Source organism: Dipodomys spectabilis, unplaced genomic scaffold, assembly GCF_019054845.1.
Source record: "Dipodomys spectabilis isolate Male_0828 unplaced genomic scaffold, ASM1905484v1 ptg000043l, whole genome shotgun sequence".
NCBI classification, from domain to species: domain Eukaryota; kingdom Metazoa; phylum Chordata; class Mammalia; order Rodentia; family Heteromyidae; genus Dipodomys; species Dipodomys spectabilis.
Genome location: NW_024870720.1, coordinates 25,839,262 through 25,861,348, shown reverse-complemented (window position 1 = coordinate 25,861,348; position 22,087 = coordinate 25,839,262). Strand labels below are relative to the sequence as shown.

At 34.7% G+C, this 22,087-nt stretch overlaps 1 protein-coding gene across 1 annotated transcript; it reads left to right on the top strand.

The window, feature by feature from the left end:
- The first annotated feature begins 1,534 nt into the window (after window positions 1-1,534).
- Sult1b1 (sulfotransferase family 1B member 1) lies at window positions 1,535-20,883 on the top strand. Its single transcript, XM_042678105.1, has 8 exons — window positions 1,535-1,629; window positions 4,670-4,855; window positions 5,091-5,219; window positions 7,078-7,175; window positions 12,846-12,972; window positions 14,048-14,142; window positions 17,844-18,024; window positions 20,620-20,883. Exons 2-8 carry the CDS (start codon window positions 4,708-4,710, stop codon window positions 20,730-20,732), a joined length of 891 nt encoding a protein of 296 aa, XP_042534039.1. The 5' UTR covers window positions 1,535-1,629; window positions 4,670-4,707; the 3' UTR covers window positions 20,733-20,883.
- Window positions 20,884-22,087: the final 1,204 nt, after the last annotated feature.

The window sequence follows — 22,087 nt, the reverse complement described above, 5'->3', positions numbered from 1 at the left end:
TCAAGCTCCACGACTGACCAAAACCAAAACAAAACAAAACAAAAGAACATAAATATTACAATAGAAAAATAAGAAGACTAAATAAAAGTATACGCACCTCGCTAAAAAGAATGCTAGTAGAGTAATATAAGACTGTCAAGAGCTGATGTAACTAAAAATTAGAACTTAAAACAATGTGACCAAGGTATTATTTTTAAGATTTATCAATACCATAAAGTTGGGCTATAATTAAATATTGGTCGCTGGGCTGAATAAAAGTATATTTGTATTGTGCTGCTGAGAATCTAAATTGGCATAATCTTTACAATGTTAATATCTTTTAGTTCAGCAATTTTGCTTACTGCTGGTTCTCTACCACTTGAGCCATGAATCCACTTCCAACTTTTTGCTAGCTATTTGGAGAAAGAGTCTCTTATTTATATCTATCTGGGTGGACTTTGAACCTCAAATATCAGATCTTAGCTGCTTGAGTAGTCATGAGCCACCAGTGTTCAGGTAGGAATAGTTTCTCCACAGAAAAATCAACTCTACACTGGTATTATAACGCTATTATTTTAGGTTACAAAAATTGAAAATTAATTTGAAAAAAGATAATGCCAGTCCCCAAAGAATTAGGCAACTCTGGCAATATCTTTTAAAGACAAACATACCTTAAAATTTCCCCTAATAGCCTGTCAATGTAATTGATAATCTCAAAGTATCTGCTAAAATCTTTCTCAGCCTCCTGATTCACCCTCAGGATAATATTTACAAAGGACAAAGGCTTAGTGGCTGACATTATAAGGAAACTACAGATTAGTACACTTAAATGAAAGGCTTTCAGCTTCTGGGTAATAAGGATCAGAGAGTAAAGAAGGAGCACAGGTTAAAAAACAGTTCCCTCTTCACCTCATTACAGAGTGAGGTGCATGCCCTTTTCCATGTACATATGACTCAGCCAACCAAACACAGGAAAATGAAATAAAAGACACAAAGAGCTGAAGCAGTGGAAATGATGAGTGACAGAAAGCAAGTACATCTGAGGCCCTCTGCTCTGCCCTCTAGTCCTGCTTCCCAGGAAGGTATTTCACCTTTCCTACATGTTTTGGTGTGTTTGATCTTTTTGTGATACTGGAAACTCATGTTTCTTTGAGGATGAGAACAGATGTACACAATGAAATCCTTTTCCTCCTACTCAAAATTATTAGGAGATCTTCTAAATAGGCATAATGAAACATCAAGCTTTGAATCACTGAGTCTTTGCTGGTTTTATTTTTATTTTATTTTTTTTACACCCCCTCTGCCTCTGTCTCCACCCTTATATGCCTATGAGACCATCAAATCTAGACAATTTCTGCCTGGGCTGGTCATCACCCTGATCAATTTCCTCCTCAGTACTTCCTGATTCTGCCAGATGTTGAAACAGCAGGTCTTCCTCCTCTGTGTATGTATCAAACTGTTTATAGTTGCCTGCACTTTCACAGAATGCTGTGTTCAGATCTCTGCTTGAACTTGTTTTTTTAATTTTTTTTTTCCTGGAGACAAGAAAAAAGTACTTTGACCTTCCTGAGCCACCAGTGGCTCCCAGCTTTCTTCTCAGAAGCAGCTCCACTGACTGAAAGTGAAAACTCAAGGAGATTTCATTGTGAGGTAAATCTCATTTTCTTTACTTGATGTTCATGTCCTATATTTGCAGAATATGGTGCCCTGAGAACAATTTCTGCTTGGGATAGTTTCATAACCTGAGAATCTTTTACATAATTCCCACAGAAAACTCAGTGTCGTGTTTATGCTCTGCAGAACATTTCAGTCTTTGAATGTTTACTTGTATTTCTCTGGGCTCAATGGAATGCTTTTGAGACATACCAGGCTTGGGGAGGGGGCGGGGGAGGGAGGGATTATCATGCAACTTTAAGCCACATAAGGAAAGAGGGGCCTCTCCAAGTCTTCATTTCCCTTTTCTTCTCTCTTATCCACTCCCCCAAAGGAACACACACACACACACCATTAATGACTTTTAAGCATATTTCAGAATGCAGGATAAGATATTTTAGGAACAGGTATTAGATATGGGACAAACAGAGTTGAAAGCTTTTAGGACTAAGCCAGAGGAATAAATAAAATTTTGAATAAAGAATCATTCCATTTTTGATGTCACATAACTTAATTTCTCCTAATAGGAACACATTGTTTTTAATTTATTTCATTAATCTTCCATGAAACCAACTTGACATCTTAATTTTTTGCCTGTGGCTCAACTTCTACAGGAAGACCTTATATGTCATGTAGACAGTAAATTTTTTATACTCTAGATGCTTTTAATACAAGACTACTGAGCATATGAGGGAAATATATCACCTGGTAACTGTATCTAAAGCACAACTATTTGAAAAAAGAAAATAAAACAGATGTATTACATTGTTGTATGGTTAAAAAAAAAACAATAGAAACTGCAATGTACGGCCACACTAAAAAAAATTCCTATCATCATTTTTATGTGGGGTCTGATGTAACTTGTATATTCTAAAGTACATAGCATCTTATAAAAAATCTGATATGATGATATTAATCATCTTGCATGTTTCAGCCCTTCCCCTCTAGACCCCTCCTCTGAAATTCAGAGCTCTTCCTAAATCAGCCATTGGTCACAAGGAAGCAATGCTCATTCATATCTGCTTCTCTGTAGGTTCCTAAAATGGTCACACCCACTTTCCAGGCATGACTTACATGTATACAGAATGGCTTCTTAGCTTAACACTTGTTGTTATTCCATCTTTGGTAACATTTTTCCAGCATGAGGAACTCCAACTTTTTTGTCAGCAAGGAGTTGCCTTGTGAAAGAATAATTCTTTTACAAAATGGTGAACACCCTTATTTGAGTGAGATAAGCTACAGATTTTTTTGTTAGTCAGGGCAGGGCCCAGAGTAAATGTACAGTATATAAAGTGAGCAGACAATGACTATGTGCATGAAATCATAAAAAGTAATGATTTTCCATTTACCTTTGCCTTGCTGTTATTTTATCTGTCTTTGAAAGGGTAAGAGGAGGGCAAAGGGTGAACAAATGCACCAGTGATACTCACTAGACATTACGTTGAAAATGACTATGCAATTCATGGGTGGGGATGGTAAGGAAAACCTGGGAGAGAGTGAGGGAAGGGGTGACATTGTTCAAATAGAAATGCTCTTATTACTTGACTTATGTAGTTGTAACCCCTCTGTACATCACCTTTATAATTATAATAATATATATACATGAATTAAAAAAAATATATATGGTAAATGTATCAGTGACTCTCCGGTCTCTGAGTTCAAGATTCTTTGTGTAATCTGGAACAGTTTCACCTGTTTTTACAAATAAAAGGAAATCTTTTTCAAATAAAAAATAAATAAAGTGAGCAGAGTGAAAAGTTCATTCCTGGGTACCCAGTCTTTTTCTGTGATTCTTAGAGTAGACACGCTAAAGTTCTGCTTCCCAAGCTTATCTACAAGGTAAAATGAAGATACATCTTCAGAGTGGATTAGGATTAGAGATAATACATATGAACTACAGATTATGTGACTTGTGTTCTAGAGAGTGTTAAATTTATTTTGTTAAATGTATACTCTGTATTGCTAGAGAATGAAATAAAGGGGGTCTAAAGTCATCCTCAAATTTTTAATTGTGTGTTGTTAACTTTAAGTTCTTGTTAAAAGATAGATTCTGATTGTAGATGGGAATTTGCATTTCTAACAAGTTCTTGGATGAGACCAATTACACATAGTACACACTGACTGTAATTTGAAGCAGCTGCTAGTCAATCAATGCAGGAAATACATGTAACTTACATATAGATATATATTAAAGTAAAGCTGAAGGATCATAACCAAATTTATACAAATATAATGGAAGCCACATTTCCACAAATCTCAGTACAGCTCCAGAGTAAATTTGTACATGTGTACACACACACACATGCAAATAACCACACCACAAACCATCACAATTTGTTTGCTCAAAACCAGTAATAAAGAACAAAACCTGCCAGGCACCGGTGGCTCATGCCTATAATCCTAGCTACTCAGGAGGCTGAGATCTGAAGATCATGGTTCAAAGCCAGCCCAGAGCAGGAAAGTCCATGAGACTCTTATCTCCAATAAACCACTAGAAAACCAGAAGTGGCGCTGTGGCTCAAGTGGTAGAGCACTCACCTTGAGCTGAAGAGCGCAGGGACAGTGCCCAGGCCCAGAGTTCAAGTCCCATGACCGACAAAAAAAAAACAAAAAACAAAAAACCTTAGAACCAGATAAAGTAGATCTATTATATAGAGATCAAATGTAAGAATGATAGAAGATAGTCTCAGGAAAAATTCTAATGATCAGCAATAGATTCATTTTCCTAGGAATCTAGGGTTTGTTTTATTTTTAAGCCATAGTTCTGTAAAGCATGAATTTAATTCAAAGTGGGTTTTTTTTAATTAAATCTACTACTGAAGACCTTTGTTCTGCTTGTTGCTGAGCCATTTGTCCCACTTGTAATCTGCAATGCTATGTCCACAAATATGCCCTTTGTTAAGTCTCTGTGTATTCAGGGTTCTAAGGGTAAATTCTACTTTAGGTTACATTACAGTGCCATAAAGATAACATTTGTTACTCAGATTCTGATTTTTATTGTCTTCATGATCCTTTTCATTTCTCAACTGTTTGACAGTGACAGTCTACTTTTACATTCATACAATCTGATACAAAATGAGTTCTCCAAAAGATGTCCTGAGGAAAAATGTGAAGATGATCCATGGCTGTCCCATGGTCTATGCTTTTACAAGCAACTGGGAAAGGATTGAACAGTTCCAGAGCAGGCCAGATGATATTGTGATCGCCACTTTCCCTAAATCAGGTGAGTTCTACAGCCTGCATAATACAGATGTGGCCTTATCTTCCTAAGTTAACGTTTCTATCCTTTAATGCAGCTATCTAGTCATAGTATATTAAAGTGAATATTTGGCATATAGAATGGAAACTGTCAATTAAGTTCCTAGAGAAGGTGATTATATGACAGATTTCCAACATATACTTGGTCCCTTCCTCCCAGGATTAAAAGCTGACTATAGAAATTTTGCCCTTTACCACAGGTACCACTTGGCTTAGTGAAATTGTGGATATGATTCTAAATGATGGAGATGTTGAAAAGTGCAAGCGAGATGTTATTACTGCTAGAGTGGCAATGTTGGAAATGAGTGCTCCTGGAGTAAGTGTGACAGGTAACATTAAATAGTCTGGTACTGATATTTATGTAATAATATTTTCATAATATATCCACTTTTTCATTTAACATAATTGTAGTGGATTCAGCAACATAAAATTAAAGTTTGAAACTAATAAAATAACCAAGGAATATAAAGAAACTTTTGTTTAGTCTGTTGCATATCCAGATATGATAGCAAATAAGGAAAGTTTTAGTATAGAAAACAATGAAAAAAAACTCAATAACAAATTTCTTTACATTTTATTGACTTATTTGAAGAATTTGACAGATGAGAGTAAAAGGATCTTCACTGAAGTAGTTAACTAACTCACAGTCCAGTAAAATGAATACCAGAAAACTGGCACTTGAAAGATGTATGGGAAGAGGGATTATTGAATGAAGAGAGAGAATGGAAGGAAAATGCACTCATAATATTCAATGCATATCCTATGCAAATTGAGGAGAGGGGTTGGGTTGGTAGGAATGGAGAAAAATTATGAAAGGTATGACTTGGATCAAGATGCATTATAAACTGATTTGTTGCATGGTAACTACTTTGTACAACTACTTCAAGATTAATAAAATAGAATTTTAAAAAAGAAATGCTAGTGCTTCTTAAAGTGATATTTAGTATTAATAACAGTTATTTTTTATTTCACCAGTATTTTCAGTATTTCCAAAAGACTATTCTATTCTACTGTGGCCTAGACATAAAATGATCAGAAAATTATATATTCTATATCCAGGATATATAGTGCTATTTGGCATTTAAAAAGTAAATTAATAGTATGTCAACACTGATAGCCTTACAGAGCAAAAGAATTTATGAGAGAGAAGCACATTTTAGATTGGATAAATATTTACTCTGAATTAAAACCCAAAGTCATATATGGAGTTGTGGAAAGCATATTTGAGGAATGTAGACCATAAAAACTTTGATGCAGAAAATATGTAGTTTCTCATGTAGTGGCTCATGAGAAACATGGAAAAAATAAAAGAACCAAGATGTATTCCCATGGCTTTATTTTGATCAAATAAATGGACTATGGACCCATCTGTTCTATGAAAAATAAAGTCATTGCTCTGCATGCTCTGGTTGAAAGTCATAATAAAATTCCTGGCAGAATTTTAGAGGCCTATATTTAATATTTCCAAATAAGGAATTCTGTTAACCAGTTTATTTACTAAAAATTCTCCATAATGCCCATTATCTGGGCATCTTGCATTTTTGTTTCCGTTAACACCACTTTTGTTATACACAGGTCTTGATGCTAACAATAGGTTATTCCTTCTTATCAAATAGACATTCTTTATGAATAAACAAGTTATATCTCTGCTCTAATGGAATCTAATTATATTCTAGGTATATGGGGGCTGAGGGGGAAGGAAGTATGGGAATGAGCAGCAAATAAATACACACAACAAATACACACAGGTAAATATTGTTAAACATTTAGAATTTTTGGAAAATAGTATGATGCGTAGAACTTCAAGACGTCTGGATGAGAGACCTGAAGGAGAAATTAAGATAATATTCTAAGATACTAAAATGAGTTCTATTGTCCCTCATTTGGAGATAAAAAATGTAAATTACATTCCTCACTTTGTGAGGTATTTTCAATTGTCTAATAATGAGTACGTGCTAATAAACATTTAACCCAGGGATGTCTATCTGTTGCATAATATTGCTTCTTGGAGTCCTGAAACACACCTTTGCTTCAAATTTAGCTGTAACATATATATATATATATATATATATATATATATATATATATATATATATGCCAGAAATGCATTGAAAACTTGATTGGAAAGATAAAGGAATACAGGTTCCTTGGACACTAATTTCCATATGCTAAACTATAATTTTCCAGGTGTAGAAAAATTGGAACGGATGCCTTCACCTCGCATTGTGAAGACACACTTGCCAGTTGACCTTCTTCCTAAATCATTCTGGGAGAACAAGTGCAAGGTACATTCTGAAATGCAAGCAAGATTTGCAGTGTGACGCTGGTCTTTTACTCATGCACATTGGAAAAAAAAAAAAGAAACACCGAAATGATCCAAATGTTCTATTTACTTGTTACTTTGAGAACTTAGGTACACAAAGAGCTCCAATTAAAACAAAGTTTTAATATAATTTTGGGGGTACTTGAGTTTTCTAAACAAGTAGCCACAGATGTCTCATATCAATGCAAATTGCTACATTTATCCCTCTCTTTTCCCTAGATAACATGGTCCTCTGCAAAAAAAACCCATAAATATAAAGATGCTAATTTTTATCTGAACTCTTGGTAAAATGCTTCAATGAAACATTTATGCTTGCATATTTGTTTCGAAAGAATATATTTCTTTTTTTTATCCGAATGCTTTTTTTTATTGATGATATACTGTACAGAGGGGTTACAATTACATGGGCAAGATAATGAGTCCACTTCTTATTAAGCATTGTAGCCTCCTCTTCTGTTTCCCCTTCCCATCTATTCCCATCCTCCTCCTGCCCTTCCCCACCGAATCCTCCTCCTCCCCCACCAAATTTGTAAAGTTTGTCTTCCACATAACGGCTTGTATGTCTCATTGTTGCAATGGGTCCACCCCTATTCCTATGTAAACGATTTGTTTTTTCCCTTCCCCTCCACATATTATACCGACATCAAATACAGTGAAAGCAGGGGTTATACCCTGGAGGAAGGACAAATAAAGCAAAAAAAAAATCCTATTAAGTGTGTTAGAAACAATCGCATGAAAGAAACTAACATTTGAATACATACCTTAGGGTTCATTTCCCTTACATCAACTTATCTGACCTTTTCTGCTTGACTCAGACTTATACTAGTTATTGCAAATAAGGGAAACCATGGGACGTATGTTTCTTTGGGTCTGGCTTACTTCACTTAATATAATTTTTTCCAAGTCTTTCCATTTCCTATCAAATGTGGCAATGTCATTCTTTCTGATGGATGCATAGAATTCCATTGTGTATATATACCACATTTTCTTGATCCATTCATCTACTGAGGGGTATCTGGGTTGGTTCCATATCTTAGCTATGGTAAATAATGCTGCAATAAACATAGTTGTGCTGGTAGCTTTAGTGTGATCTTGTTTGTGAACACTTGTATAAATGCCCATAAGTTGGATTGTTGGGTCATAGGGAAGCTCTATGTGGAGTCTTTTGAGGAACTTCCATACTACTTTCCAAAGTGGTTGAACAAGTTTACACTCCCACCAACAATGCAGTAAGGTTCCCTTCTGTCCACATCCCCTCCAGCATCTGTTGTTATTAGAGTTCTTGATTGTAGCCATTCTAACTGGAGTGATGTGGTATCTCAATGTTGTTTTGATTTGCATTTCTTTTATTGCTAGAGAGGTTGAGCATTTTTTAAAACTTTTTAAAATTTTTTTATTTTGAAAATACTGTACAGAGGGGTTACAATTACATGGGCAAGATAATGAGTACATTTTTATCAAGAATTGTAGCTTCCTTTGTTTCCCCTTCCCAGCCCTTCCCATCCTCCTCTCCCCCCCACCCTCCCACCCAATCCTGCCCACTCCCCCCACCACCAAAGTTGTAAAGTTCGTTTTGGACATAACGACTTGTACTTCTCATTTTTGCAATGGGTCCACCTGTATCCCTATTTAAACGACTTGTTTTTCCCCTTCCCCTCCACAAATTATACCGACATCAAATACAGTGAAAGCAGGGGTTATACTGTGGGGGAGGGACATACAAAGCAACAAAAAAATTATCTTATAAATGCGTTAGAAACAATCGCATGAAAGAAAAAAAACATTTGAATGCATATCTTAGGGTTCATTTGCCTAACATCACCTTATCTGAACTTTTCTGCTTGACTCAGCCATATACTAGATATTGCAAATAAGGGAAACAATGGAACCTATGTTTCTTTGGGCTTGGCTTACTTCACTTAATATAATTTTTTCCAAGTCTTTCCATTTCCTAACAAATGGGGCAATGTCATTCTTTCTGATGGAGGCATAGAATTCCATTGTGTATATATACCACATTTTCTTGATCCATTCATCTACTGAGGGGTATCTGGGTTGGTTCCATATCTTAGCTATAGTAAATAATGCTGCAATAAACATAGTTGTGCTGGTAGCTTTAATGTGGTCTTGTTTGTAAGCATTTGGGTAAATGACCAAAAGTGGGATTGATGGGTCATAGGGGAGTTCTATGTGGAGTCTTTTGAGAAACCTCCATACTACTTTCCAAAGTGGTTGAACAAGTTTACACTCCCACCAACAATGCAGTAAGGTTCCCTTCTGTCCACATCCCCTCCAGCATCTGTTGTTATTAGAGTTCTTGATTTTTGCCATTCTAACTGGGGTGAGGTGGTATCTTAATGTTGTTTTGATTTGCATTTCTTTTGTGGATAGGGAGGTTGAGCATTTCTTCATGTGTCTATTGGACATCCTTCTTTCCTCTTCAGAGAAGTTTCTCTTTAAGTCTTTAGCCCATTTATTTATTGGGCAGTTGTTTCTTTGAGGATTTGTTGTTGGGGGATTTAATTTTTTGAGTTCCAAGTATATTTTAGATATGAGACCCTTGTCCGTTGTATGGCTAGTGAAGATCTTCTCTGAATCTGTGGGCTTTCTATTGATCTTTCTAACAATGTCCTTTGCCATGCAGAAGCTCTGCAACTTCATGCAATCCCATTTGTCCAACCATTCTTTGATTTCTTGTGTTTCCAGGTCTCTATTAAGAAAATTTCGGAGACCTAGGAGACCTAGGGTTTCTCCTATTCCATCCTGTAATGTTTTCAGAGTGTCTGCTTTGACTTCGAGGTCTTTGATCCATTTGGAGTTGATTTTGGTGCAGGGTGATATATCTAGCTTTAGTTTTCTACAAGTTGTTAACCAATTTGGCCAGCATCATTTACTGAAGAGGCTGTCTTTCTTCCATTCTATTTTTTTAGCTCCCTTATCGATGGAAAGAATATATTTCAAATCAAAGTTCTCTAATAGTTATACTGCTACTTGGATGCCTTCTTAACTGATATTTTCTAGTTTTTGATATATGAAGAATTTTTCAATGCTGTGAAGGTAATACATAAAATTTGCTCATCTTATGTCCTTAGTATAATTGCAACAGATGTAGGATTTGTCTGTATTTCTTGTTTTGTTCTCTTTCTTAATTGTAGTCTTTCTTTTGAATCTGTTCATCTTGTAAGAAGGCTATGAATTTTATATTTTTTGTAAAGGGCCACAGTTTTGTTTCTATTTTTTATTTTTCAGAATTGTATTATTAGCTTTATTATTTCTCACCTGCTTGTATGGGGGTAGAGATTATTTTATTCTTCTTTTAATAATTAATTTCAGTAAGAACTTAGAATACTGATTTTATTTCTTTTGTCTTATTAAGTGTTTAGTGATGTGATATTTCCTTCTTATCTGCTTTTGTCTTACAAGTTTTGATCAGTTGTACTTTTAATTTACTTGAATACATAGTTTTACTTTTGAATTTTACTCTTTTACTGTAGGATTATTTTGCAGTTGGTTGTTTTATCTTCTAATTGTTGAAAGATTTTCATATTGCCTTTCTGTTACTGATATTTCTTTTATTCCATTGTGGTCAAAGCCATATTCTGTGATTCTGAACCTTTTAAATTTCTTACAGAATATTTGAGTCTATCTTTGTTGCTGGGGTCACTTGATAAAATGTGTTTTCCTTATTTAGTTGGAGTGTCCTGTAAGTTTTGGTAAGATCTTACTATTCAATGATATCATTCAGTCCTATCTCCTTACTTCTTATATCTCTAGTGATTCTATCAGTTACTTAGGATGAGTTGTAAATGCACCAAACTATTCTATTGATATATCTTTTGCTATTTCTAGCCCTGCCATCTGATGTTGAATGTATTTTAAAGGTCTGTTGTCTTGTTTATAATATAGGATTGCTGCAACTTCCTAAAGGAATAGTTCTTTTGTCATTCTGTAATTTGTTTTTGCCCCTAACAGCTTTTGTGCCAAAGTTTCATATTAGTACAACACCACCTACTTTATACAGATTCATATTTTCATGTGCAGTTAAATGTAAAGCTGAAGAGGGGAATTAGGCTCACATCTGGAATTCTAGCTACTCAGGAGTCTGAGATATGAAGACCAGTACAAAGCCAGCCTGGGCAGGAAATCATTGGAGGTTTACAAAAATAAAATAAAGAAAAGAAAAGCTGGAAGTGGTGCTGTGGCTCAAGTGGTAGAGCGCTAGCCTTGAGCTGAAGAACTGAGGGACAGCGCCCAGGCTCAGAGTTCAGGCCCTACGACCAGACCCCTCCTCCCAAAAAAGAATTTTATTTATAATGTGTCTAGGTGTAACTGTGTTTGTTTCTTCTTTTTAATGTGAGCTCAGCTTCTTCGCTTCGTTTAATTTTCCTTGATTTTGATGAGAATTTTTTAGCCTTTAATTCTCCAAATAATGTTTGCAGTTTTATTCCTTGTTGTCTCTCTCTGGAGCTCCAAGTTTATAAATGATAGTCTTTAATTATTACTTCACAGATCTCAAGAGCTTTGTTCATTTAGGGTTCTGGTTCCGTCTGCTCACTCACTCATTGTTGTACATATATTGAGTAATCCAGTTGATGTACCTTAAGTTTGGCTGATTTTTTTTCCTCTCCCATTTTCCATGCAGTAACATTTTTTATGTCAGTTACAATACATTTTAGATCTATAGTTTCCCTATAATTTGTTTTCTACCTATTTCTATGTTTGTTTCAAGAGAATTTTTTAAGGTTCCAGATTCTGACAGTTGCTCTAGAATTGTTTTCAGATAATTCAACAGTTTATTTCTTCTCAATTTGCCATCAATTGCCTTTCATATTCATATTGCCTTTTTCCTAGTTTTTGGTATGACAATTTCCAATTGCATGCTGAATGTTTTGGTTTTGATGGTAGGATTTTCAAAAATCCCATCTAATGAGTTAATTTTTATCTGTTTAGCCCAACCCTATCTAAATGATCCAAATCTCCTATCTGCATTGCTCTGGTGAAAATTGCTGACAGAGAAGCTTTAAGGAATTTTAGGCAACAGAATCCCAGCTGTCACTGAACATTCTCACTCCCACCCTCACCATGGTGGGCGGAGCCCAGTGCAGTGGACTGAGCCATGCTTAGAAAAAATAAGCAACTATAGTATAGAGCTCGGGTCTTTCTTGAGTTCCTGTTAGCTATTAGTATCACCCGGCTTGTGGTTAGGATGTTTTATTTGCAGTAAACCAATCTCCAAAGACATTCCTTTTGAAAACATTTCCCCATCCCTCCTTAATTTTTACGTTCTTGTTTTACTAAATATTAAGTGTTCTCGGACAATTTTGGTGCTCATGTGTTTTGGGGACAAAAGTGAAATGAGTCTCATTACACTAGAATGTTTGTTTTCAACTCACAGATCAAATGTGCCTCAATAAATTTTTCATTTGGATGTCAAACAATTGGTACCTTGCCATTTTCAATGCAATTGTTGGAGATCTGCTAATTTATGGTGTATTGCTTATTTGGAGAAATAAACCAAATGAACAATATTTTCTAACAAGAAAAAGAATCGTAGGCAAAAAGAATTTCGCTGTTTTACTTAAAAATTTATAGATAATATACCAACCATCTGATTTCCTTCTTCCTGTTGCAGATAATTTATATGGCCCGGAATGCAAAGGATGTTGTAGTCTCATATTACCACTTTGACCTGATGAATCGTTTGCAGCCTGATCCTGGCACCTGGGGAGAATATCTGCAGAAATTCATGACTGGAAATGGTAGGTGGACTGGTCAGTTAAAAAGGATAGTATTTTAAATTTGAAACAACATGAATAAGCGTTATTAATATGAGTTCTGCTTTCAAAATGTTTTACTTTAGATATTTAGAGTCTCTCTTGTTATTACTATATACACATGCAAAGTAACTTCATTCATCATTCTCTTTCATTATCCACTTTAAAGACAGTTTACCCAGATTTTCTTGATCTGTTTACATATATGCCTGAACCTTATTTTTAAGCCAGTACAGTGTAAGTCGGTGTAAGTATATTAAGGTTACATGTAGAAAATCAAATCAACCACAATCAGTATTTTTTTTATCACATCAGTTAATAAATATATTAGTCATTGACATAAAAGATACTGTGGAATCTTTTCTAGTTGTTAGAAATTCTTTGGTCACTATGCATGGTGTTTAACTTGCTCAAATTATTAAGAGTATTTCTTAAATATATTGCATTTATGAAACTTACTGATGACCAATTGATTTTCATCTGAATTGCTTCTTGTTTCATTTTTATGTATCTAAAATGTTTATATATCCTTAGAAGAATGAATTTAACCTTTAAAATTGATATTCCATTCTCCATTATCGTGACTACCAAGTTCCACAAAATAATTTACAATTTGTTGTTAAAAAATAAAACAAGCTGGGTGCTGGTGGCTCATGCCTATAATCCTAGCTACTCAGGAGGCTGAGATCTGAGGGTCATGATTCAAAGCCAGCCCAGGGAGGAAAGTCTGTGAGACCTTTATCTCCACTAAACAATCAAAAAGTGGAAAGTGGAGCTGTGGCTCAAAGCGGTGGAGCTAGACTTTCCCAGGCTCTGAGTTTATTCCCTAAGACCAGCACCAAAGAGAGTTGCGGAGGGGGTGGGTGGAGGGAATAAATATCAAAGATAGAGAGAGTGGGGGAAGAGAGAGAGAAAAAGAAAGAAAGAAAGAAAGAAAGAAAGAAAGAAAGAAAGAAAGAAAGAAAGAAAGAAAGAAAGAAAGAAAGAAAGAAAGAAAGAAAGAAAGAAAGAAGGAAAGAAAGAAAGAAAGAAAACATAGCAATGGTTTTTCTGTTCTTAGTGGCCTACGGTTCATGGTTTAATCATGTTAAGACCTGGTGGAAGAAAAAGGAAGAACATCCAATACTTTTCTTATTTTATGAAGACATGAAAAAGGTAGGATAGTAGATATTTGTTCTGGATGATACCCTCAGATAAGAAGATTAATGTTAAAAATCTCAAAACTTTAATTTTGGACTCTAAAATGATATTGCAAATTTCCTATCCTCCATACCTGCTTTCCTACATCTTGATACACTTACGATTTTTTTTTATTGTAAAATCGGTGGCTCATATAATTTCTTCTTCTCTCTTAATCATGCTTGGATCTTTGACCATCCTATCTTTTTGAAATTCTCTCCTGAATCTGCCAGGATTTCACTTTTCTGCTTACCTTCTTGATATCTTTCCATGCACGAATACATTTCCATACATCATTGTCCTGTTTGAATTTTTTTGCTATATTTGGACTGTCACTCTCATGCATATTGTTTCTACAAATGTTTGTGTGCTAATGCCTTGAAGGTGTGTACCATCATTTGGCTTTAAACACCATCTTGTACAAAATTCAACATGCTCAAAGCCAAATGTAACTTGTTTCTTTATCAAACATATAAACCCTTTTAAAAATTCTTTTTCTTGGGTAATGATTTTACTTTTCCTTCAGTGTTTGGAGACTGATGCAAATTGTCTTTATTGTTTTATATCTTATATTCTGGACTTGTAAGGAATTCACATGTTTTGCCTGTTACACCTTTCAAATATGTTCCTCCTTCACTTTCTCCCTATATCTCTTTCAGATCAGAGACTTGTAATTGTCCTCCTAGTCTTGTATGAAGAAATAATAGCTCAATAACACTGCAAAAGTTCTATGCTACTATTCTGGAGGCTAGTCTACTTAAATTGATCTCTCTCACACACACACACAATCAGTTTCTTTAGTTGCAAAACCATGAACAAACAAATTAGAATACCTTTGAGAATTTTAAAACCATAGTTGAAAACATAGATAGATAGATATAGATATAGATATAGATGTTTCAACTTTATAACATGTCTAGTACCTACAACATTGCTTAAAACATATAAACAATATGGAAAGGAAAGGAAATAACAGAAACAGCAGGACAACAGATAACCAAAATAGCACTGATACTCACATAACCTTATGTTGGATATGAACATCACAGTTTGGGGTGGAGGCGGGGGAAAGGGTGGAATAAGTGGGATATGGGGTAACAATAATTAAAAACAAATGTACTCATCACCTTACCTATGTAACTGTAACTCCCCTGCTCATCACTCAATAAAAAAGAAAAAAAACAAAAAAAAAACACATCCAAAAAAATATAAACAGCTCAATGGTGAGTTGTTGCATGAATAATTGATTGTTTTAATAAGTAAATACATAGTGACAATCAAAATTTTAGTAGGATCAATTTTAATTTGCATAGGACAGAAATTACACCTCATATGAAATGTATTTCTGAAGAACAATCACAAGTATCTTACTACAAATAATGTCTTGAGTTTTTCTGCTCTGTCCTTATTTATGGCCTATAAATGAATCTGACATCTAAATCTGATAATATTGTCTTTTTATCTAGGGCTTCATAAAATTTGTGACATGTTCTTTCCATATATAACTGCAAAACCTACATGGTTTTATGAAACCATTTTAATAATATGGCAGCATCTATAAGTGGTTGGTTAGTCAGAGTTAAATGGTAAATTTTCATGAGAGATAAAATTGTATATTTATCAAGTATCTATTTCTTGGATAACAGAGCAATATTTATTAGCATTATAGATTTTTAAATGTAGTTTCTGATTTTTCCATAAGTTTGAAAAAAATATATATATAATGTATTTTCAGTCCTAACTTAGGCCTGGGCTAGACTGCCATTCAAATTCTGATAGCTATAATGCTGTCTCTATATGTCATTCTTGCAAGCATTTCTGTTCTTATTTCATTCATCTAATGAGACTTACTCAAATCAACATATTAAATCAATTTATGGTCTAGCCTAAGCACTTTTAAAAGTATTGCCTTATACTGCAAATGTCAGACTTGCAGGCAATATTATTTTTCTCCTGCTACCCAGTCATATAAGAAGAACAAATATATAGACCATATTGAGAATTAAAGTCAGAAAAAGTCTAATAATTTACACTATATTCATGAATACCTCTCTGCTCTCTGATCGTGGCCAGATAATTTTTCGTATGCTTTGCTAGTCTATCCATGCATTTTCCTAGAGTCACTACTAAATTTTCTCTTATACCTTTCTATTTCTAACTACTCCCATCACTGAAATGGCCATCTGGTTTTTCTTTCACAGTTGATATGTGACATATTGCCAGAACTTGCTTTAAAAGGAACTCCTTGCCAGCACACCTATAAGTGTTCATATACACATGCACTCAGTCAGTAACACGTTTTAAATGTTGATTTGCTGTGCCACAAAAGGTACAGCCTAAAATGTTCACCAAAACACCTAAGGATGTTCTCAGTTTAACCCTAACTCACCTTTCCACTTCATAGCTTCTCTCACTAGTGCAAACAATTCTAACTCCAACTGCTCCTGTATTTTGTCTGTTTTCTTGAGAACACTGAAATACTACACTTCCAAAAAACGGAATTATTTCTTCTCCTGGAAATTTACTCTCTAACATATCACTCAACAATACATTTTGTAAAGTTTTTCGACATAGCATCTTGTACTTTTCACTGTTGCAATGGGTCCACCTGTATCTCTATTTAAACAAGTCAAACTTTGGCAGGGGGTGGTGGGAGGGCAGGGATGGTAAGAGGAAACAAAGGACAAGGCAACAATGCTTGATAAGAAATGTACTTATGGGGCTGGGAAGGTGGCTCAGTGGTAGAGTGCTTGCCTTGCATGCCTGAGGCCCTGGGTTCAAATCCTCAGCACCACATAAGCAAAAAGAAAAAAGCCAGAAGTGGTGCTGTGGCTCAAGTGGTAGAGCGCTAGCCTTGAGCTGAAGAGCTGAGGGACAGCGCCCAGGCCCAGAGTTCAGGCCCCACGACCAGACCTCCCCCCCCCAAAAAAAGGAATGTACTTATTACCTTGCTCATGTACTTGTAACCCCTCTGTATGGTATTTTCACAATAAACTTATTAATAAAAACAGTACATTTTGTTACATTCTATGTCATAATACCCTATTTCTGCTAAGGTGTTTCTTCTCCAAAATCTTTTTAGAGAGATCAGTTCAGGTTTATTTGTGCTCTCAAAATTTATAAGCATTACAGTTCCACTTTAGAAATTTAAAATAACTAATATTTCAGGGGTTTTCCCCCTCATTTTATTCTCAATGGTTAATGAATAATTTAGACTTTCATACCTGCACTGGGAATTTTACTTCCTTCCCTTCCCTTTCATGTTGAGAATCAAATGCAGATTCTCATGCATGCTGAGAAAAAATTCTATCACTGTGTTAGATCCCTAGTTCAAGAGTCTACTCTTTTTTTTTTTCTATTTTATGGTAGTGGGGTTTGAACTCAGGTTCTCATATTTGCTGGGCTTTCATTCTGCCATTTGAAACATACCAGGGTGTTTTTTTATTGCATGTGATTAGGATAAATAAGATAATCTTATTCTATTTTTTTTCTAAACAACCATTATTGATTTCAAAGCTCTTATGATTAAATGTTATAAAAAGTCATGAAAAAATTTACCCAAACAAATGGGCATTTCTTTCTGTACTGAAAGTCAGCCTGAAGAAAACAGGAAACAGAGATTATAACATTTTCTATATTATTTTAACAATCTACTTGTTTAACAATTTTCTTGATAGAATCCAAAGGGAGAAATTCAGAAAGTTAGCAGCTTTTTGGGGAAGACCATGAGTGATGAGATCATGGACCGGATCATCTTTCACACTTCATTTGAAGTGATGAAGAACAACCCTATGGTGAATTACACACATATGCCTACTGCAGTCATGGATCATAGCAAGTCCCCTTTCATGCGCAAAGGTAATGCTGACTTTTATTTCTCTTTTTATTTTCCTGAAAAGGCATCATTCTGATGCTTTAGTTAGCCTGTTTAGGGTTCAAGCCTTCAGCTATAAACAACACTAAAAATATCTACCATCTAAAGTTGCTAAGTTAGGCTCAACGTTATTAAGTGAAATAATGCATGTAAAGCTATTACTGGGAAACCTAAATATCTTACAATCATTTCCCTATATAGTACTCTGATAAATGCGAGTGGTTCTGACAATTATAATATGAATAATTCCAAATTTTTCATTCATTAGCTATTTGTCTAAATTGGGAGCACTTGTCTAGCAAGATCCTGAAGTTAAGTCCTAGTACTGCAAAAGACATCCTTTGTCTTAATTGATACAATTCTCCTCCTCCTCAATGACATATAAATTTTATTCAGTGAGTTAATATCTTCTTTATATTACTTACTTTAGATATTATTTTGTAAGTAATATATTTAAATTACTTACTTTATGTATTATACTTTCTATTGCTTACAAATAATCATTAGAATATCTCAAGATGCTCAGAGTATACTGCAACTGGCATATATACAAATGAGTGCTGACAAGAGGTCAATATGGAGTCAGACAATGATTCTAGTGTTGAAGGATATACTGTCGGAAAAATCAATGTGATTTAGTTGCACAATAGTTCATGCAATTGGTTTTTCCCTTCCCCTCTACAAATTATACCAAAATCAAATACAGTGAAAGCAGGGGTTATACCATGGGAGAGGGACATACAAAGCAACAAAGAAATCATCTTATAAATATGTTAGAAACAATCACAAGAAAGTAAAACCATTTGAGTCCTTATCTTGGGGTTCATTTCAACTAACATCAACTTGTCTGACCATTTCTGCTTGTCTCAGACATATACTAATTATTGCAAATAAGGGAAACAAACCATGGGACCTATGTTTCTTAGGACCTGGCTTGCTTCACTTAATGTAATTTTTTCCAAGTCTTTCCATTTCCTAACAAATGGGGCAATGTCATTCTTTCTGATGGAGGCATAGAATTCCATTGTGTATATATACCACATTTTCTTGATCCATTCATCTACTGAGGGGCATCTGGGTTGGTTCAATATCTTAGCTATGGTAAATAATAAAAAGTGGAAAATATATTGAGTTATAAAAAACTCTGAGGAGTACCATTAATATTTGTTTTAATTATTTTTACATAGTTGATTTATCATTCTTTAAAATGATTTTTGGATCAAAATATTGATTTTGTTTTGTAACCTTCATTTTTTCTTCCCATGTTGTTAATTATCATTTCAATTTTTCTGGGAGAGTTGTTATAGTCTCAGGAATGTGACTTTATGCTTATGTAATTTCTCACCAGCCTTGTAGACAAATCTAGTACTTGCAGTTGTGGAATCATATTTTACCCCATCAAAAATAACCATTAAAATTGCATTTTGAAAAAAAATAGTTCATACATTCTTGGAGGATAAATTATGTCCAAATTTTATTACTGTCCCAAATTGAAACAGTACAACAACAACCAAAGGTCCACACTTGGGCCAACTTTTTATTTTTAAAAAAAACTTTCATGAAACATATACATATATATTTGTTTGTACTGTAAAATTTATGTACAGATTGAAAGAGCTTTGAATGCCTTACCTACAATTCCTTATTGTTTAAATCTGTGTTCTCCTCTGTTTTTAATGGCAATGGAATCCTACCACAAATACATTTGTGCTGATCTTCACCTAAACATGAGAGATGGATGTGAATTTATATTGCCTAATTTTTATGTTTAAGGTGTTTGGGGAATATTATATGTTTGATTTTAATGTTATTCTTTTCAACCTAAGTCCAAATGATGGGCCAGTGTGGCGTATTCAGATTACACAAATACAGCTACCAAAATATTCATGAATTCTAAGGAATTATAGTTCCTATCTCTCCATTCTGTGTTTCTTTGAACAGTTTTTTCAACTAACACTGGGAATAAAATATCCTTTATAACTGATCTAGAGATTTCAGGGATAAGTCTGATAGAATAGTTTATAATAAAAGATATCAAGAAAGTGAAACATGCAGGATTGTGGAGTTAGAGAGGGCCAATAGAGACAGTGAACAAAGTATGGGCAAAGTACTCTATATACATGTATAAAATTACAGCAATGAAACCTAGCGATTCAGTATGAATTTTCCTGGGGTACACTATGTGTGTGTGTGTGTGTGTGTGTGTGTGTAGCTCTATTAATCTATCAATCATGTGTGTCACAATGAAACCTCTCATACTAGTAATATATGCTAATAAAAACAAAAAGAGAAAATGACAAAATGGGAAAAATAGTAAAAGAATCTATCTCAGAAAATTGTTATAATCTCCATGAATTTAGGTTTAAAAATCAGCTTTCCTCGGAACATCTCTTTAAAAGATAAACACTGTGAGCCACATTTGCCAATGATGAAATACTAATTTTTAAAAGAAATGTTTTTGAAGTGTTCATTTACAGGCCAGATCTTAAGTTTTCTGGCCTTCCTTCATATATACTAGTTTTCCCCTTATAATAGTTGTATTATATTTGTTCAAATGTGTTTTTGTCTGTTATTATTAGGGACTATTGGAGATTGGAAGAATTATTTCACAATGGAAGAAAATGAGAAGTTTGAAGCCATTTACAAGAAGGAGATGTCTGAAACTACTCTTCAATTCTGCACAGAGATTTGAAACGCTATTTAAAGAAGAAAATACCTGTTATTTTTTAAATGGGGCAATTATAACTTGAATTAGCATTCAAATCAATTTATCAAAGAGAAAGTGTGCTTACAAAATTTTGAGCTTTTAGGTTACAGATTTGTTTTGTGACAAAGTCTCCCATTTACCTCAATCTCAAGACATGCTTACCTTTCCCAGGCTTCTCCTGCCTTTTTTCCGTACAAGTACTGAATGAGAGCAGCAGTACATCTCTGAGGCTGGACATTATTGATACTATAGACTTAGTACAGTGTATATCATAAATTGTTGCAGGGTGTGAAACTTAGAAGTCTATTTTTTTCCAAGAATACCTATTTTAATCAACCTTCCATGTAGTATGACTTAAGGCTAAGTTCTCCTCCCTATTAGTATGGTCCAGGAAATGCTGTCTGCCTAATGACACTGTATGTCTTAATTCTCCTCCAATTTCTTTTTGCTGGATGTTTGACCCAGAACACTGTGCCCCAGTGCTATCTGCTAACTTTCAAGTTGTTCACTGAGTCATAGCCACTCTTCCTTCAGTCCCTCTATTTAAATAACACTGTTCTAGTCCTAGATCTTGTAGAGAATTTGTAAATGTTTTCCTATACCTTATCTTGTTGCTAAGTCTCCAAAGCAAAAACGTACAATCACCTACACACTGTCTTCCTTTTCCAGCCTCCCTTCTATTTACTGTCCCACATTCTGTCTATCTGCTTGGACTGATTGATAGACATGTAATAGTAACATTTGTTTCTCAACTCTAACCCTTGGATATAAGTATGTGTGCTTCTACGTATAGCACAATATGACCTTCGGCCACAGGTCATATTGACAGGTGCCAAATTTCACCCAAAGCCACATTCTCAAAATGAAGCTGGTTAGAGTGCCCTGGGCGGGTCATAATTGTTCAGGGAGTTAGACACATTGAAATATAACTGAGATAGTAGTGGATTACAGGATTTTACCTTCATGGTCAAATCTCAGCTATTAGCCTGGAATGTCTGAGATAACTTCTTAGACCTGTAACTTGTTTCAACCTAGAAGAGAACTTATTTAGTTCCAACTGCAAACCTGCTGGAAGTGATATACCTTTGATCTGGAGTTAATAGCTCCTATAGGTTTGTTTTGGTATGCATTGTATAAAGATATAAAACTTGTGTTTCTGCTCCTTAGAAACAACTTGCAGGAGTTAATCTTGAATCCTTGGAGGTACAGTGAAGTGATTTCAGCTTTTTAAAATTTTGTTGTCCATAAGGAAGCAAACTAATACACTCATGTTTCCCTTGACCTTATGATCTTTGCATAATAATGTTAATGTGCTTGAATATATACATGCTTCTTAGCCT

Excerpts from the sequence above, each read along its gene's own strand:
- Sult1b1 (XM_042678105.1), top strand. The coding sequence starts at position 4,708 with ATGAGTTCTCCAAAAGATGTCCTGAGGAAAAATGTGAAGATGATCCAT. Across the intron at positions 4,856-5,090 it reads CGCCACTTTCCCTAAATCAG|GTACCACTTGGCTTAGTGAA; the intron begins GTGAGTTCTACA and ends CCTTTACCACAG. Across the intron at positions 7,176-12,845 it reads TCTGGGAGAACAAGTGCAAG|ATAATTTATATGGCCCGGAA; the intron begins GTACATTCTGAA and ends TTCCTGTTGCAG.